Genomic DNA, 20,070 nt, shown 5'->3' on the forward strand with positions numbered 1-20,070 from the left:
TCTTGGCCCCAGGAACATTAAATCCATGCAAATACTCATATCCAAGTGTTTTTGACCTTCTCGTTTTCCTCCATCCAACTTCTTAGGGTATGTCATTCCTGAGATGGCCATGTCCAGTTTTTAAAGATTATATAGACCTGTGGTTAAAAACAGCAACACTGCTTTTTAAATGGCTCTCTGCTGGTATTATTTTTAGAGTGTCACACATTTAAAATACAGCTTGAAGCAGGATTTGTTTCCATCTATATAAAATGCGGATACCAATCTTGGGAGAAATAAGAGTTTTTTTTTAAACATGTACTTCTTCAATAGTCCTTTTAAAAATAATTGTATATGTATTTTATGCTTAACTCTGTTTTTTTCTGGTGAACATAGCTTTTCCCAAAATGTTGATATTACTGCCTTCCTTCCAGGTAGTAGGTACTTTGCCTTAATAAGCTTATTATAAAATTTTATACGGACATGAGTTTTTATGCTCTCACAGCAAAAGCAAATGGCACTTTGTCAAGATAATTTCTGATGTTCTAGGTACATCTTGGATAAATTTCCTGAGAACATTTCATATTCCTTCTATTCTTAAATACGTGGACTAGGAACTGAATATTACAAGCCACGCAGAGGGAAAGAGGACTCCTGGCAAATGAGAGACTAGCCCCGGGCCTCAGAACTTTCTGTGTCAAAGGTTAGGATACTCAGGCCTCACACCCTGCATGTGTGGAAGCCTGAAGGGGAGTTACAGAGCACCAGGGCACAGTCCTTTCCATAGACAATTCTGAGGTTTCATGAAGGAGGTGGTATCTGAGCTAAGTCTTAAAGAGATTCATCAATCAGGAATCCACCAAAAGCCCATAGGAGCAAAGCTTGAAGACCCTTCTTTTCTGCACTTCACTTCCACCTCTGCAACACTGTGCAGTTTTCCCTCTTTTCCATCTAGATCCTCAAATCCAAATTCTACCCAGTATTACCTTATTTCTCCTAAGACCTGTCCCTGTCACACACACATCACCCTTGGTCCTGTACACCAGATATTTTATTTAGGAAGATCATCTCCTAAGAGTGCATCTCAGAATCAAGTATGTGTTTGTGAAGAACGTAACGACAGATCCTATCTTGCCTGTGTTCTGGAATTCATCTGTGTCTTGATCACAGTTATACTGCAATTACAGCACTACTCTGCCGATACTGATTCCAGAAGCTTGGCTTCTTGGGGGTTGATTAGACTGTAAATGGGCCTTGTGTGCCCATCTAAAGGGTATAGACTTTATTCCCTGGGTTCTATGGAGCCAGAGGAAATGTTTTTAAAGAATTGCAGCTAAGTCATACTTGTAGTACATAAGGAATTTTTGTGTAACAGTGAATGCTGTGAGCTAAAACGTGGGAAATTCTGAAGAAAGATGAGTTAAGAGGCTAATGTACTAACCCAGGCAAAAGGTGATGGCCTGATTGAAGAGGGGAAGAGAAAGGGTGAGATATGAAAGAAGGTTCACAAACCTCATAGAGGAGACTTAGGTAAGCTGTTGGACATGGATCATTTAGCCTAGAACTAGGGAGTTCTGGACTGTGACTGCTTAGTAAAGTGCTCTCAGTGACTTTAAAATGTGACCTTAAGACATTTCCCAAGTGGAAAGGACCTTTAAACTTTCTGCATGTTTCTTCAGGATACAGAATGAAAACAGCATCCATAGGGATACTGGGAGGCCCAAGTGAGAAAATGAACATGGATTCCTTTTTAAGTTATAAAGCAAAATGTAAGCATAAGGGGAAAATGATGAAAATGATGCTGATTGTGGCAATAACGATGGTTATCAGCTAACACTGATCAAGCACTCACTGTGGAAGACGTACTATGCTGGGCAAATTATCTCATTTAAACCTTTCAGTCATCCTTTAAGATGCAAGTACTTACTACTATTCTTCCCATTTTACAGATGGGAAAACTGATAAAACATTAAGTAACTTACCCAGGAACAAACAGCTAGTGAAATGGCTGATGCTTGAGTTATTGTTGTTACTACTGAAAGCATTTTTTCCCCTGCTATCATAAGTCCTTTATGTTTGAAAGATTTGAGGTTGGTAGGAGATTTTTCAAGAGTCTAGTCTGAAGAGTTAAAAGTCTGAATAGGATTTTAAATGTATAATTCAATTAGGTGCTTAGATAGGCCCTGATTACTACTTTTTTCCTGAAATAAGACTGATTCTAATTTTAAAAATATTCTATTTCAGGCCTATAAAGAGAGGGGATATTTTGCCCCCAGAAAAAGGCCGAGAGGTTGCAAAGGAACTGGGCATACCCTACTATGAAACAAGCGTGTTTGACCAGTTTGGCATCAAAGACGTGTTTGACAACGCAATCCGAGCGGCGCTCATTTCCCGACGGCACTTGCAGTTCTGGAAATCCCACCTGAAGAAAGTCCAGAAACCTTTACTTCAGGCACCATTCCTACCTCCAAAAGCCCCCCCACCGGTCATCAAAGTTCCAGAATGTCCCTCCATGGGGACGAACGAAGCTGCCTGTTTACTGGACAATCCTCTGTGTGCCGACGTCCTCTTCATCCTCCAGGATCAGGAACAGATCTTTGCACACCGAATTTACCTCGCTACCTCCTCTTCCAAGTTTTATGATCTTTTTTTAATGGAATGTGAAGAAACCCCCCACTGGAGTGAAGGAGCTTGTGAGAGAGAGAAGCAAAACAGGGATTCCCAGGGGTGGGCACGGAGTCTTGACCCAGATGAGGAAAGGGAAGAGGGCACCCCAAGGACGCCTCAGGCTGATCAGTGGACCCCCTCAAGCCAGAACCTGTCCCAACAGGAGACTCCAGGACTGGAAGCCGAGGACTTGGTGGCAGAGACGCAGACCCTGTCGGGCTGGAGTAAGGGGTTCATTGGCATGCACAAGGAGATGCAGGTCAACCCTGTCTCAAAGCGGCTGGGCCCCATGACCGTGGTCAGGATGGACGCATCCGTCCAGCCAGGCCCTTTCCGGACCCTGCTCCAGTTTCTCTATACGGGGCAACTGGATGAAAAGGAAAAAGATCTGGTGGGCCTGGCTCAGATCGCAGAGGTCCTGGAGATGTTTGATTTGCGGATGATGGTGGAAAACATCATGAACAAGGAAGCCTTCATGAACCAGGAGATTACGAAAGCGTTTCATGTCCGGAAAGCCAATCGGATAAAAGAGTGTCTCAGCAAGGGGACATTCTCAGGTGAGTGGATCCAATGACAAAGCCATCATTACCTTTGGTTGTGTTTTATCAAACATTAGCCAAACATGAGGAAGGGGAGATAACAATCGCTGACATGCATAAGTACTTTTCCCCCGATGTACCTAAGTTATATGTATTCACCTATTTCATTCTCATCACACTTAAAGGTAAAATATGATGATCTCCATTTTGCAGATGGGAAAACTGAGGGGCAGGGAGGTTAGGTAACTGGCCTATGGTTTATACCGGCAGTCAGTGGTGGAGCCAGGATTTGAATGCAAGCTGCCTCCTAAAGCCCCATGGTATCATAGTGCTTCTCAAAGGTAGATCAAGCTACCCCTGAGCCTGAGCCAGTCAGTTTAGTACTCATAGTTGCCCTTCAGGATTCCTTCCCTGATATTTTCTACTCACCATTCAGCATGCACCCATGACAAAAATCAGCAGCCTTTGGTCCCAGGGTCACTGAAATCCTTGAGGCCATTTTGGTGACCCTCTGGAAAGGGTCCCATCTGGAAAGCCTCATCAGTTTCTCTGCCTTCTCCTTTGGGTTCTCACTGTCCTGTGCCCTGCTCATTTAGATGCTTTTTGTCCCTTCGTTGTCTTGGATAACTGTGCCGAGGGTTGCCCACAGCACCCTTACATAATTGCTTAAGCATCCTGATAACCTGTATCTAAGATGGATGACTGGCCCATGCTTTTACTATCTCATAGGTTTGTGCTATTCTTGTTCTGTAATTGTCCTCTCTGTGTATGTTTCATTGTAAAAATTTGACTTCTTGACTTCCATTATTATATAGATATTTCTGTTTTTTTCTTCATCTTTCATAATTTCTGTCATAGAACTATGCATTTAATAACTGGTAGCTGAATCTGTTAACTAATTTTAAAACTTTTAGTAATATTTACTCCCAACATTGACGATCATGGTAGAGAGAGTCTTGAAAGTTAATGAAAAGAAATGTTACAAAGATTTACCTGTGGTAAATGAAACAATGGACCTTAAGTGAAACTGATGAAATCTCCTTTTCCTTACTACAGAGGGGTAGCAACCAAACACAGAGTGCGAGCCTCAACTGGATTATTTTTATTAAAAAAAATAAAATAAAACCTATAAAATACAGTTGGGGTAATTAGAAAAAATTGGACATGACTAGATAATGGACGATATTAAGGAATTATTGCTGATTTTCTTAAGAGTTATAATTGTATGGTTATCTAGGAGAATCTTAATTTTAGAAAATTCTTGGCAAAGTAGGAGTGCGTTCAGTTCAGTTGCTCAATCGTGTCCGACTCTTTGTGACCCCATGGACTGCAGCACGCCAGGCCTCCCTGTCCATCACCAACTCCCGGAGTTGACTCAAATTCATGTCCGTTGAGTCGGTGATGCCATCCAACCATCTCATCCTCTGTTGTCCCCTTCTCCTCCCACCTTCAATCTTTCCCAGCAACAGGGTCTTTTGCAATGAGTCAGCTCTTCGCATCAGGTGGTCAAAGTGTTGGAGTTTCAGCTTCAGCATCAGTCCTTCCAGTGTATATTCAGGACTGATTTCCTTTAGGATGGACTGGTTGGATCTCCTTGCTCTCCAAGGGACTCCCAAAAGTCTTCTCCAACACCACAGTTCAAAAGCATCAATTCTTCAGCACTCGGCTTTCTTTATGGTCCAACTCTCATGTCCATACATGACTACTGGAAAAACCATAGCTTTGACTAGACGGACCTTTGTTGGCAAAGTAATGTCTCTGCTTTTTAACATGCTGTCTAGGTTGATCATAACTTTTCTTGAAGTATGCTGTTAAAAAAATGTCTACACATATTTTATATAGCTAAGGCAAACATGACAAAATTAATCATGTGATAAACCAGTTACTATTTTATTATTCTTTCTACTGTTCTCCATGTTGAAACTTTTCTTAATAAGGAAAGAATATTCCTCTCCTTTATGTTACTTTATGGTTCAGAGTATTTGTGTTGTGACCTTATGTATAATTTTAAATGCTTACTCCTTATATGCTTGGAGGACATGGAGAGAATTGGTGCCCAAGGTGGGGATGGACACCACATCAGTGGTTAAGGGTATGGAAGAGAGATGAGAGTCTAGGCGGATGGATGTGGATGGAACCCCTGGCAAGGCTGGCTCACAGGCTTGTGCTTCCTCCATCCTTGGGCAGATGTGACATTTAAGTTGGACGATGGAGCCATCAGTGCCCACAAACCGCTGCTGATCTGTAGCTGCAAGTGGATGGCTGCCATGTTCGGGGGGTCATTTGTCGAAAGCGCCAACAGTGAGGTAGGTGCCTTCCAAAAAGCCCAAGTGGCATCTTAATGAATACGCATGTGTATTTATATTAGAAAGTGTTGCCAGAGGACTTTGATTCTTTAACTGCTAACTTGGAAGACTTTTTCAGGCAATGCTTGAGTATCAGGTCACCCTCTTTCCATAATTCTGCAATTATGAGAAGTCTATTGTTCACTTGCTATGTGTGAGCCCCTAAGTCCCCCCATATCCTTTCATCCTCACAGTGCTCCTCATCCCTGAAAACATGTACAGCTATATTTTTTAACAAGTGTCACCGGGCAAGGTACTATCAAAATCCCCTCAAAGAGGGGCACACTGTCTTCTAGAAGTTGGAGACAGTGAAAAGTGTCTTCAGTCACTTAAACCTGGGCTTGACTTTGCCAACAACAGATGAGGGATCTTAAAAAGCCACCTTCCTGTGCCTCAGTCTCCTTATCCTAAAGGTGAGAGGTGTACTAGGTCATGCTCAAGGTCCCCTTGATCTGTAATAGTCCCTGAGGCTCTCTGCCCTGACGTGCCTCAGCTCTAGGGTTTGTCACCTCTAGGGAAAGAGAGATGGAGCAAAGGGTCTCTCAGAGTACTTGTTACATCTAGTAGAAGCCACTGGATCACTTGTCAAATGCCGGCCCTATCTCCAAAAAAGGGATATTATTAGACCAGAGCAAGCAGCAACTTGGAGACCTTGTATCTCCACCTCTTCACAAGCTGTTGGAAAAGAAAGGAAAATTCCCTTCATGCATTTCTAACTTGTGTCTAGAGGTAGACATTTTTTGTTGAGTTTTGCAAATATTTCTTATCCATCTTTTAAAAATATATATGCGGACACCCCATCAAGGTTATTGTCCTAATGGGCTTATTTTTGCTTATCTCAACATCTCTCCAAACTTTTAACAGAAACACAGAAAACAGTCACTAACTTCGAAGGGGAGCCCTCACACCAGAAATCTGAGCATTCCCTTTGTGACCCAGGAGCCTGCATTTGCATCCCCGAGTAGGGAAACAGAATCCTGTAATCACAAGCCAGGATGGTTGGCTGTCAGTAGGCCACCCTCCTGGCTTTCTGAACAGACTGCAGCTGCTCCTAAACCAACCCCCAGCCAAAGACTGTCTGCTATCGGGGGAAAAGATGTTAGAATTATCCTGATGACCTCTTCTGATGTCTGCCAGCCTTTGTAAACCAGGAGGTCCTCACCTGCAGCTAAATGAAGTCTTTCTTCTGCCATCAAAGGTGTCTGGGAGCATCATTACTAAGACCACAACAACTGGTAGAGGTTACCCAGTGAAGAAGGGACTGTGGGGCTCAGATCCCCAACTCCTCTGTGTACAAGCTGTTTGGCCTTGGGCCAGTGATCACCTTTCTGAGCTCCAGCCTCCCTATTTGGAAAATGTGATCATAACCCATAATGTGGTTCCGAGGTGTGAGAGTCAGTACGTGTGAAGCACCTCATAAACACTAAATGCAAAATGACGTCAGCCTTATGTGGATGCTGGCAGCATTGATGATATTCTTTCTCTCTTTTTCAAGAAAATTGGGGGATGCCGCCCGTTAATAAAACCTCATCCAACTAGCACAGCACCAACTTCAGTTAATCTCTCAAGATAAAAGAACCCCAAGACTTGCTTCCCCTCTTTTTCCAGCTTGCTGAAGCATGTGCCCGAGGGTACCTGCTTGTCACCTGGCAGAGAGCAGTTGATCAAGGTCCGGGGCTCAGGCACAAAGAGACACTGTCAGAGCTGACCTCACTGAGGCTAATCCCCTTTATCCCGTCTCAGAATGGATTGTAATTGTCTCCAGATTAAAATGTGCAGGAGAGGTGACCAAAACAGAAACTTGGCAGCCGATGTGAATGCGCACGGGTCTGGTGGTGGCGTCTGTTTAGCATCGCCCTGCCAACCCCCCTCCCCACCTCAAGGACTAGGTCGCTCACCACTTAGAACTGCAGCTGAGCCTGATACGAATGTGTAGTTTCAATCCAGCTCAAAACGTTTACAAACACCATGGAACCAAGCTACCAAAAGTCTGTACCAAGACACCTAATATATGAAGAATGGCGTGAGCTGCGGATATGTCCACTCTTTCCTGCCCCTTCTCATGACTTCCAGGGTACACGGAAGTGTTCTGTTATATAGTTAAGAACTCTAGTCTCAGCTTGACCTTGGGCAAGAGACCGACCCTCTTTAGACCTGTGTCCTCATCTCTAAAATGGGGACCATAAGAGAACCATCTCCAAAGGGCAGGGCAGGCATAAAAGTATGTGTGTAAAGCATCAAATTTGGTGCCTAAAATGTACAAAGCCTCAAGCAATGTTGATGACTATTTTCCTGGAGGATTCTTGTTAAATTGTTTCCATGAGGAGTTAAAGGTCTTTGTCCCCCGAAAGGCCTCAGGTAACAAGCCACCAGGTCCCTTCCTAAACTAGCAGAATGTAGTAGAGGTGGTTATGGGGGTAAGAAGAGGTACTTGGGTGAAGTCTCAATAAATGTTCTATGGTTAATTTAGGCCTGTATTTGCATAGGCCTGTGCTTTCTAGGCCACCTTTTTACTCTTTATTGTTTTGTGAAAATCTGACATCCCCCACAAAATCCAACCTTTTTTTTTTTTTGCATTAATAGAATTCACATGCATATCCAGAAAGCAATAAAATATGCCCACTGATGTTCTTTTAACTTTTTTTGTCATTTAATATTTAAGACACTGTATTTTACTTCTATTTTTCTCATTACTTTTAATGTAACAGTAAGCATAATTCTCTCCCCAGAGGTACTCAGCAAGTGATTCATTAAAAATGCATGCCCGTGTTGTAGTAAGCAGTGTTCTGGATCTAGAATACTTTCTCATTCTCTATGAGACCATCTCTAATTACAAGCCTAATAGTCTGAGCTGATCTTTGCAATTAAAATTTCAAACCAGCTAAACTGGAATATGGGTCATTGTTTAGGGTAGCATTGTATTCTTATTTTTTTTAAAGCTACATTCAGCAGGTAGGGCACAACATTTTTAATTCCATTTGTTTTATTTATATTATTTTTTAAAGTTCTATAAAAATGGTCTCTCTGTTGCTACTCAGTTTATTAGTAATGTTGAAATCACAGGGAAAAAAATCAACAGCGAGGAAAAAAGAAATGCGTGTTCTAAAAATGTTGTTTATTTTCATTTGTTGGTTACTTCAGAGGAACCCTAACATTATTTGCCAAAAAGAGCCATTGCTTTTAAAAATAAAAGTGTTAGTGTTATTATTAAACACAAAGAAAACAGTAGGTCATAGATGCTTACAAATGTCAGAATGCTCTGAAGACATTGGGAGTGTTGGGGCAGGGCTGCTTCCTGGAATCTGTCATCTCCTAATGCCAAAAATAATTTCTTTTTACTTAGGATGTCCATTTTGCCATTACTTAGAGCACACTCTTAGGAAAAATTGCTTAAGTCATCTGAGTATCTTCAGAGTCCATAATCTTAGTGAAGGAAAAGCTTTAGATGTCATCTATTCCAAATCTCTCCCATGTCACAGATGAGGAAACTAAGGTTCAGAGATGGTGAATAATTTGTTAAAGGTCACACAGCATTTTAGCAACACATCTCTGGGCCTTCCCCAGCCCCTTACCTTGTCCTTCAAGCTAGTATTTTCAGAAACATCCCCATCCCTGAGAGAGCAGGTATTCACAGGAAGCCCTGGGACTTTATTTATAACCACTAACACTTTAGAGCACTTAGCACTTCATAAAATGTATATTTTTTACTATCACAATGGCCCCAATTTTAAAGTTTCACAACTTAATTAACTTTCAATTATTTAAAAATTGTGCTAATCCAAACACCATGCTAGAGAAATCAAATTTCGCCATATGTAATTTGCCATGTTTTCCATATGCTAAAAGTTCATGTCTATATAAGATAAATGCATGTGTACATAAATGTTTATACACACAAATATAACTGTGTTAGATTCACTGGAATAGCAATTAATTACAATACAATGGCTTCTGTATTTTAAAATGATATCAGAAATAGTTTCTACTTGCCAGGTTTTATTATTGTAGAAGTTATGCTAAAAATTTGAAACGATCACACTTGTCAAGTCATTGATGGGTAGTAATCTATGCAACTTATTAATAGAATCATAATTGTTCTCACTGTGTCTGAGAGAGGAAGGGTAATTTTCATAATATTTCTAGGAATTTTTTCTGGGCTCTCTCTTTGATACACCTAGGGAAAGCTCTGTCCGAAAGGAAATTCCCTCTCTGAGATGGTTGGTGGCTATGCAGGAAAATGATATAGATGGTTGCTATAGCTTAAACAATTGCAACCACACCACTGGAAGACTGAAGTGGCCACAAGCCCCTTGTAGATTGTGGAGACAATTTATAAACAAATATATATACACACACAGACATATATATACACACACACATATATATACACACACACACTTATACACACAAATACAGAGATTAAAATATATAATATAGATATAATCATATGTAACATACAGGTATAATCATGCCATACATAAATGTAACCATAAATGTAATTTTTGTATGCTTATACCAGAATTAAGAAGTCTATAACTTTTTATCCTTTTGAACTCAGAAATCTAATTCTTGAAAACTGTTAGTGAGATACAGTGCTGTATTATAGCTTTCTTCCTCACCATGAAGGGTTTCCAATCCTGCACAGCAGTTCTGAACAGACTTTAGAATCTTATTTCCTGGGTTCAAATATCAGTTCCAGCTTCCTAGCTCTGCAACCCTGGACACCAGACTTAACCTCCCTGAACCTCCATTCACTTATCTGTAAAATGGCAAAAACAGTAGTCTCTCCTTCCTAGGGAGGATATAAGGATCAAAATACAATGCATGTGGAAAGCTTATTAGCACAGTACCTTGTGCATAGGAGGCCCTCTATTAGGTTAATTCTTATCATCATTCCAATAGCAAGTACTCGTGGCACCATTCTCTATGATGCCAGGGCACGCCTTGTGGAGTTAGAAACCTCAGATGAAGAACAGCTGCTATAACATGTATATCCCTGTTGATCCAGGCCCAGCCATTCAGAACTCTACTTCCCAGGCAGTCCCTGGCACCTCAGCAAACTCTAGCTTGGATGAATATGCGCAAAAACTACAGGTGCTCAGGAGGAAAACTAGCAGGATCCTCCAGGGAACAATTCTCATACCCAGCCATTCCCCAAGATGTCCCAAGTCCAGCTTTCTCTAGATTCTCTGCATCTACTGCTACCTGATAATCTTCCAGTAGTTCCAAATCTATGTGGTTGTGCCACAGGAAAAATAAAGTGTGTATATCATGCTAACATATACTTTTTTTACTTTTTATTGATGAATAGTTGATTTCATGCTAGCGTTTGTTGATAGAACGTTGGAATCAAGCCAGTCACTGTGGCAACTAGGATGGTTGCTCATCGTCTTATTTTGACATCTTCGAGAGCTGCGCTCTATTGTGTGTCAGCAACAGTGTGGTCTGCAGCTCCCCCCAACACCTGTCATGTTGCTAGGAAATTTCTTTCCTCACAATAGAGTATTATAAGGTACTTGGCAAGGAGGGCCTATAATGTCATCATACATTTACAGCCCATTTGTCTGATTTATAAGCCCAAATAGCTATTTAAAAATTCCAAATCAGGCTTTGTCAGGCAGCCCCACTCTTTTGTCATCCACAAATCAAACTGTTATGTTTACAGCTGTAAATAGTGAGTGACTTCTCCGCACAGCCTCAGAGCAGGTGTCCCAGACTTGCTAATAATGAATCACATGGCGGGGATATTTACAAGCAGTATAGCCTGAAAATATGCCCACTGCTTTCTTCAGCAGAACTCATCTTTTCAAATAACATTTCAGGTATATCTCCCAAACATAAACAAGATGTCAATGCAGGCAGTACTGGATTATCTCTATACTAAGCAGTTGTCACCTAACTTGGACCTGGACCCACTGGAACTAATTGCCTTGGCAAACAGATTTTGCCTGCCACACTTGGTTGCACTTGCAGGTAAGGCTGATGACTCAGGGCCATGTGGTATCTGACTGTCACATTTATCAAAATGACATTGAAGCAGAAATAATACTTCCAGGGAATAAAAATCAAAGTTTTATCACCCAACATAGGACTGTCTTGTACAGGGTGGTATGAACTGATCAAATGCATCAAACAGCCCCAGTTCAATTCAGCAACTGTTTTTTTTTAAGCACTTACTTTGTACAGGTCCTGCTGATACATATAGAAGGCAGTAGTTAAGAACATAGGGTACAGATCCAGATCACTTGGGTTCAAATCTTGGCTCCACTGTTTACTGGCTGGATGACTTCATACTTGATTTAATTACTCTTGTGTCTCAGCTTTCTCTCTCTCTTTAAAATGAGGATAATGATATTCTACCATAGAGTTGTTAGGAAGATTAAATGAGTTAAGAGATTATATATATATAAAGAGAGAGAGTCCTTAGAACAGTGTCTGGCACCTAGTAAGCATTATGTAAGTGGTTTTCTTAAAGCTATTTTAGAAAATGTTCTGACATTGTCAGGATCATTTTGGGAAAAAGAGAAAAAAGGGATACTTGATTTAACTTCACAGAACCTTATGTATCATTTCTAGATTTGCTCAGTTGGTAAGCCAAAGCAGATCTAAATAAGATATATGCTTTCAAATACCCTTTTCTTGAATTTAAACCTTCTGTTTCACTTACCAAAGTTGTTGATTAGCAGTAAGGGTGCTACATTTAGTTGACTCTTGTTAGCCATGAAAGCAGGATAGTGCCTGTTTTGTTCACTGGCATATCCTCTGTACACAGAGAAGTGCCTGAGCATAGGAGGTTCTCAGTAAAAGTCTGTTGAATCATTAAATGAAAATGAAGGTATGAACAAACCAACCAGCCACATCTGCCCTTGACTTCCTGACAGTATCTTTAGAAAAACAAAGACTTATTTCTCTGCACTCCCAAGTTTCTACCATACTCAGCCAACTGGAGATCAAAGTTTTCTCCTCACCTTCCTTCTTCACCAGATGGATAACAAGAAATAGTATTGCTATTCTTTTTTTTTTTGGCCACACTGCTCAGCAAGTGGGATCTTAGTTCCCTGACCAGGAATCTAACATGCAACCCCTGCATTGGAAGCACGGAGTACTAACCACTGCACAGCTAGGGGAGTTCCTGCTATTCATTCTTTAAACTGTTTTTAACCAATAAACCTGAAGTCATAGATTCAAATGAGTATTGCTGCTTTTTCAGTACTAACTCTAGGAGGCTACAGTAGGCAATTCTTTTTTTTCATAAGTAAGAATCTCAAGCCATTTGACTATCCAGTTTTTACAAGTATTTGTCCTTTGAGGATAAACTGAACTGTTTTACATAGTCAAAAGTAATTTGGAGCCAAATCGGTTGAACAGGATTTGTGATCAGTCTTGAAGGAGGGCCATTTTTGCTTAAATATTAAGAGTGGTGATGAAAACATGGGACTGATTTCTCCAGGAAAGAAATGGACCCAAAGAAACCTTCTTGTATTAACTAAAGACTTCTATGTATGTTTATTTTTCTTAGCAAATGCTATTATTAATGGTTATGATTATTTAATATACATCTTTCTAAGATGATTCCTTTAATCATTTCTATAATATTTGCTGTTTAGTGTAAGTATAGAGTGTTTGGAATAGAGTGTTTAAAAATCAGTTTCTGGGGTGAAAATGCCCTGCAAGCCATATCATTTAACACTTTGGAATTACCTAAAATTTAAAACCCAGTGACTCCTCTGGAAGATTTAGTTACAAATAGTTCTTTGTCTGTCAATCCAGCTGAGGAAAGTTGTACCAAAGGAACCATCCCAAACTTGAGACCATGTTGACTAGGGAAGAGACATATAGACTAACAAATAAGCACATAAAACCAGAGCAGAAAGTAAGCATGGTTTGGACAATATACTAAAAAATTAAATGTGATGCTAGAGATGAAAAAAAGCATCAAGGAGCCAGAAATGCTGGGCCAAGACTGTACCCACTCATGTCAAGGCCAGAGGCAAGCAACAGCCTAACAGAGGCAAAAGGCAGCTCAATCACAGAACCAGGGTCTGAATTCAATATAGAATCCTAGAACACAGCCTCCAAGCAGAAACGACAGTCCCATCTAGATCTGTGTGACTTGTGGCTGAAGATCGCCCCAGTCTTTAGAATCTAAGAGTTGGAACAATATGTCCCTTGTCTGCTGCTGCTGAGACACACATACGCATTAGCAGTTTTAATTCCCCATCTGGACTCATTACTGTTAGCCTCTCCATGGTCAGAGAGTATTGAGAATTGGAGTGATATGAGTGAGGAAACCATCAAGCAGGAAGATATAAGAGCCTAGAGGCTTCTAGGCAGGTCCTAGCCTGCCCAGAGCAGCACTCTCAAACAGAACTTTCTGCAATGATAGACACTTTCTGTATCCATGTTGGCCAGTACACGTGTGACCACTGAGCACTTAAATGTGGCTAGTGTGGGGCTGAGGAGCTGAATTTTTTATTTTGTTTAATTAAGTTTAAATAGTCTCTGGTGGCCAGTAGTTAGGATACTGGACAGAGGTGGTCTGGAGGACTCGGGCTATTTCAGAAAGGCTAACAAGTGTCCCCAGAGTCTTCAGTGTACTGACTCGAACCATGACTCGCCATACTGAAAGGCCACACATCAGAGAGGGCCCTTGACTCAGTTCACATGGAACTGTGTACCCCTACCTCCTCCCCTCTTAGATGACCCCAGACTGCAGCCTCCAGGCACTAACATTCTCCTGCTGCCTCTTCTCCCCAGAACAGCATGCCGTTCAGGAGCTGACCAAGGCCGCCATGAGTGGTGTGGGCATTGATGGGGAAGTTCTCTCTTATTTGGAATTGGCCCAGGTTTGTAGCAGTTTGCCTTTCACCTTTTCATTGTATTCAACCAGTTCATTTAATGCTGATAAAACATTCCACTGTTGCATCTGAACAAATAAAGATGTCACCACTGAGTCACAGAAGCCCCCTGCTATGTGCAACAGAAAAGATCTGAGAGTTTTAAGTTTCATGCACTGTTCACCCTGCTGGGCTTCATTTGAAAAAACAACAAGGGCCCTGCCCCCAACCAGCCCCTCTGTGCCCCGCCCCTCCAGAGGCAGCAGCTTCACATATGGGAGAACAGCTCAGGGCATGGGAGGGGAAGGCCCTGTCTCTTTTCTGAATTCTCAGACATGCATTGGCTGAGATCAGACAGTTTCTAGAATTCCATGAAGTCCAGGGTTGCCTCCCATCTCACTGCAGCTCTCCTGGTTTTCCTTTTTTTTTTTTAACATCAGCACTTGTTACTGTTGATGTTGTGATTCCATGTCCCAATGCACACTGCCCTCTTACTCTAGAGAGGGTCAGAGGTCAGTCTTGGCTTTATCTCTAGGTAATTTATTTAAGCACAAAGCTAAACGCTGCCTCCATTTCCTCATCTGTTGGAAATGGGGATGGTAATTCACCCTGTCAACCTTACTGATTATTTTGAAAAACAACTAGGAGAGAATGTTTCAGAAACAGCATCAAAGAGGGGAAATCCTCTCATAATGCAAGGCACATAGGCGGAGTTATCTAAACCCTGACCTAGACTTACAGGCCATGAGTTTACACTCTGAAGAAACTAAGAATAAATTCTTCAGACTTTTCTGTGACCTATTGGGTTTGGCTTTCCTTGTTCCCTGTCTTGGTTAGGGCAGTGGTTTACTAAATCTTACTGTCAGGCACTTCAAATCGGAATTTGTCAACCGAGGAAGAGAAGGAGGCAGGCCTACATCACATGTTCCTCAGGCCACTCTGACTGTAGCCCTGAGAGATGTTCAAGAGGGGAAAATGTGGATCAGGACTTCACAGCAACCTGCTCTTTCTGACTCAACATCCAACAAGGATTTGTTATTTCCTCCCCTTCTACCAGGCACCACCTTAGATAGGAGGACATGTAGATTCTCTGCCCTTGGGGCCATCATAGGCCACTGAGAGAAACAGACACAAGCACAGATTATTAAAATCCAGTTGGAAAAACAACCTCATAGAGGTTACAAGTTAAAACTGAGAGCAGACGTCAACTGCAGTGAAATCAACAAGCCCCCATCAACACTGACTGTCCACATTTGGAATTTGGGGGTGTTTTGAAACAGGACTAGGGGAAAACTTATGACTTGTGCCCGTCCAATAAGTATTCCTCCTGGAGAACAATCAAATGACCCAGAATCTCATATAGGCCAGCCTGATGGAGGTAATATAGCAGTTTTGTCTATTTTTTCACTTTCTGTTCCCACCCTGTCCCCTTCCCTGACCTACACATAACCCAGGAAGGAAATAAAATCATTCCTGATAAGCTCTGAAAACCCTTGGAGGAGGCATTTAGGATGGAGACTCCAGTATCTTAGCTCATTCATTAGACTCTAACCCAGGGATGCACTGGTAGGTATTTAACTATCAGCTTAGGGATAGCAGAGACCCTGATCTGTTGCATTTTCCAGTCTCCAAGATGTAAATACCCCACCTGTCCAACTTTTAACAAAAAGTCACTGAGCTCAGAGTAGCAAAGAACTGCACCCAGTGACGCTCTCGAGCAGGTACAAGCCAACTCCAATGCAGCACTGCTCTAATCTGACTTTCAGGGAGAAATCTACTATCAAGAGAAGTTGGAAGCATTGGCTAAAATTGTCTGTCCTGCTGGCTTGTGATCTGCAGAAAGTTTCTTGAATTAGTTTCTGGGGACATTGGCTTTTCTCTTGGCCTCTGTTCGGGGCATTGACAGGGGCCTCAGTTGAAGCATGCTGTGGGTTTCAGGGGTTCAGCTGCTCAAAGAAGCATCTAGAGTAACAGACAATTGAACGGATGTCCGAAAGGGGTCTGGACAAAAAGAGTGAGGGACGTGAGAGACCTTCCAAATTTGGGGACAAGTTGGGGAGTTAACTATGGATTTTTGTGTATCAGGTCTTTTGCAGACACAGCTACCTCAGCTGCCATGGTCCTGTGCCTCAGAAAGGAGAGAGTGCATGGAGTGTCTGGCTCCCTCTCTCCCTGCCCACATCGCCTGCTCTTCTTATGTAACCAAAAGGACAGGTATAGGACAGTCACACATGCCGCAGTCTCCTCTTTCTCTCACTGGCCCCAGCCAGCTGAGCTCTGACATGTGACACGGAGGATTCTGTTGCTGAGGCTTCTTTAAGCAGAGATGACATCGCTGCTTTCTGCTTCAGGCTGGTGCCTTCCAGAGGCCATGACCACTTATCATTAGAGGGCAGGTGTGAGGGGAGGGAGAGAGATCCAAGGCAGACTTTAAACTCCTGATACAGTGATTATTTTTAGTGCACATATCCCAGAGGTGAGAGGAGGATGCCAAACACTTGCATGTGGCTGGTGTGCAAACCGTGGCCAAAGTCAAAACACTAGTCAAAACAACAGGTTTCTGAATTAGTCATCTGGGCCTTTTATTTCTTTGACCCCTACCATGACTTTTTCTTTCTTTGTAGTCCCACTTAAGAAAATAGAGGTCTGACCCCCTTTTGGTCATTTCCCTGCAGTTTCACAATGCCCACCAGTTGGCCGCCTGGTGTTTGCACCACATCTGCACCAACTACAACAGTGTTTGTTCCAAGTTTCGCAAGGAAATCAAATCGAAATCTGCAGGTGAGGCTGTGTGGTCCCCATATGTCCAGTTCTCACCACCTGTGACTGAAGGGTTTCCCTTCACTGCCCTTGAGAAGGAACATGGACAGCCCCCAGCTCATGGAGAATTCCTAGTGGCCATATGGCAGTCACAGATTCATGTGACGTGCATGACCCAAGGAATTGTATGTTGGAAATTCTCTCTGGAGAACTTCATGGCTGGGGGGATTTGTGTGGAGACGGGTGGGAGAGGAGTTGGTTGTTCACAGTGCCCTGCTGCAGAGCAAGCAGAGATTGTTGGTTCACCCTTGTCCGGGAAGGCAAAGGGACCTGGGTTCAGGCTCTCTGTGTCCAGCTGTGTAATTTTAGGCAAGTGGTTCCACCTCTCAAAACTTTAGTCTCATAATCTGCCACTGGCCCTACTCAGCGTCCCTGCCCATTGGTTAGTTGAGAGGATGCACATGATAATCATCTCAGAGAAGCCTAAGCACAGAACCTAGCACATAGAGTAGGTATCATCACTTGCATCTTTTCTTCCCCAGACAACCAGGAATACTTTGAGAGGCACCGCTGGCCTCCCGTGTGGTACCTGAAGGAAGAAGACCACTACCAGCGCGTGAAAAGGGAAAGAGAAAAGGAAGACATTGCACTAAATAAACATCACTCGAGAAGAAAGTGGTGCTTCTGGAATTCATCTCCAGCAGTTGCCTGAGGCAGAAGAGGAAAAAGAAATCTGACACACCACTCTTAAAAGCACTGTAAAATTAGTCTTATTTTTAGAGATAACATGTAGTTCAGGTTTCAGGCACTGATCTTCCTCCACTTTTGTGCATTTATCTTTGTTGGGATCAAAGCACAAGCTCACCATCCATGAGCCTGGACAAAAAGGGAAGTTGACGCTCACTGCATTCCTTAAACTTATATGTATATTTTTTGTTAGAACGCTTAATAAACTTTAGTCTGTTATTTCTTTTTATACAAAGGAAAAAAAATCCAGCTTTCATGTTTCGAATTCGAAATTGGAAAATATTTTTATATGGTCTCTTGTAAATGAAAATACTGTGTATTACTTTATTTTACAGGCCACACATTAACCATGAAGTCACCCTGCGACTCTCTCTGCCCACGTAACCACTGAGCATTATTACTTAATTAGAGGGATATCCTTTTGTCATGAAGTAAAGGGTTGGAATGAAATTCCCCAAAGTACAAGTTAGGGAGTGTTTCATCTTTGTTCTGCCGAATAACATCGGTATAATTACCAAGTCAACTCCAAGAATGTGTATTTACAATATTTGCTGTGTAAGTGCTAGTAATTATATGGTTATATGTGCCATGTAAAATATAGTGATATCAAATCTTCTGTTGTTTAAAACGTCTAGATTTAAGAGGATAATCTTTATAAACATTAGAAGGGCTTATTAAATCCCAGCATTATCCAGGGCAAACTCTCTGGTGGACCTGAATACAAAAGATACCGCAAGAGCGCTGGTGTTTGGATTGCTGTATGAAGATGTCCGTCTCTCAGTGTTCCTTGATCTTGCCATGTTTCTGCATGCAGTTTTGCCACTGACTTGAATCGAGATGGGCAGGGTAAGGGTCCCCGGACTCTGTCCCCTCATCTGCAGACTTGTCACATCTCCCCACCAGAAACAGGCTTCCTCAGGTCTCTCACCTGCGGCCAACTTCACTTTGTAAGACCCATGTTTTTAACTCTTCCCAGGGAAAATTCACGTTGCTGCAGAAGTAGACCAAGGCAGACCACCCACCCCTGCTGAAATTCAGTGGGAGGGCCTGTGAAGGCACAAAGCTGGAGGCTGGGTCGTCTAAGGTCACTGCATTCTCCAATGCAGACGCGAATTTTACTCCAAGAGTCTAGGAAATGGTGCTATTGCGAGTTAGTTCTGACCCTTTGTCATTCTGAGTTTTCAGTGTTAAAATAGAAAGTATTGAGCAGGGGGGCTTTTGAGAGGCCATCAATCACTGCTTCTCTGTAAATTAAAATGTTACAGCACTCATACAGAGCATTTTAAGGCCACAGCTCCATACCTATTTAGGGATGTTGTATGGTGGAGGCTTGGGCTTATTCTGTTCAGAGGTCAATTTACTGATACTAAAAGCTGTTGATTTTTTTTTTTTTCTAGCTTTCAGAAGTTGGAAAAGAGACAGTTGAGTCCAAACTCCAATGTTAACAACCAAATATATTTGAAAATCTATCCAGATAAGCACTTATTACTGGCAGTGGACACATACTAGTTAGCAAAATTGGGAGAGGTGCAGAAATGTTATCACTCTCTCATGACAAAGGACTGGGCAGTAGAGTAGGGAAGGATGGGATGATTGTAAATGCATCTACCTTAATTTTGGGTCAATAGGTTGTAAGTCGTGAATGGAAGGAGAAAGGAGACAGAGTGAGAGGAAGAATCAGCATATATCCCATCATAGAATGGTAGAAGTTGAGTTTTTGATGAATAGTCAGAGTTGAATTTATACAACCAAAGCTCCCATGTGATTGTAATCTTGCCAAAATGTAATGGACATATAAATGAACCTGGGGTATAAGCAATAATATCCACTAGTGTTATCAGCTATTGTAACCAAGTGGCTGGTTCATTTGGTTGATGCTGATTATGGCCTTTAACCATGGTGGTTTGTTTTGTGTTTTGTTTTTTATTTCACAAAAAGCCAATAAAATTGTTTAGCTATAAAATGCCTCCAGTTTTTTTTTTTTTTTTCTGTAAGGACTACCATCATTATTGTGTGTGTAATTTTCATTGCTTTTTAAAAGAACTATCAAAGCTTTAAGGGTACTGGGTCATGGGGTATGTGTTCTTCAAGAACAAAGCAGCTTGAATGACTGTCATCTTTGTCTTTAGTATTGCCAGCCAATTGTAATACCATGATGTAAATGAGGGGTCTGGCTCTTTTATTTTGGCTAATATG

The 20,070-nt window shown here is 41.8% G+C and overlaps 1 protein-coding gene across 40 annotated transcripts in view; it reads left to right on the forward strand.

Annotated features, from left to right (window-relative positions):
* RHOBTB1 (Rho related BTB domain containing 1) overlaps nt 1–19,837 on the forward strand; it is an 82,899-nt gene extending 63,062 nt beyond the window's left edge. For 18 of the 40 annotated variants that reach the window (XM_081569022.1, XM_081569024.1, XM_081569030.1 and 15 more), the window contains 6 exons: nt 2,224–3,203; nt 5,373–5,491; nt 11,353–11,503; nt 14,288–14,376; nt 17,043–17,148; nt 17,670–19,837. In XM_081569022.1, coding sequence (XP_081425148.1) covers nt 2,224–3,203; nt 5,373–5,491; nt 11,353–11,503; nt 14,288–14,376; nt 17,043–17,148; nt 17,670–17,839 — 1,615 coding nt within the window. In that variant the 3' untranslated portion in view covers nt 17,840–19,837. Of the gene's footprint in view, nt 1–2,223; nt 3,204–5,372; nt 5,492–6,394; nt 8,417–10,538; nt 10,809–11,352; nt 11,504–14,287; nt 14,377–17,042; nt 17,149–17,669 lie in introns of those variants that run through there. The other 22 variants (XM_081569042.1, XM_081569041.1, XM_081569038.1 and 19 more) reach the window with 3 other exon arrangements.
* Nucleotides 19,838–20,070: the final 233 nt, after the last annotated feature.

This window comes from Giraffa tippelskirchi, chromosome 2 (assembly GCF_054371585.1).
Source record: "Giraffa tippelskirchi isolate mGirTip1 chromosome 2, T2T-mGirTip1v1.2.pri, whole genome shotgun sequence".
Taxonomy (NCBI): domain Eukaryota; kingdom Metazoa; phylum Chordata; class Mammalia; order Artiodactyla; family Giraffidae; genus Giraffa; species Giraffa tippelskirchi.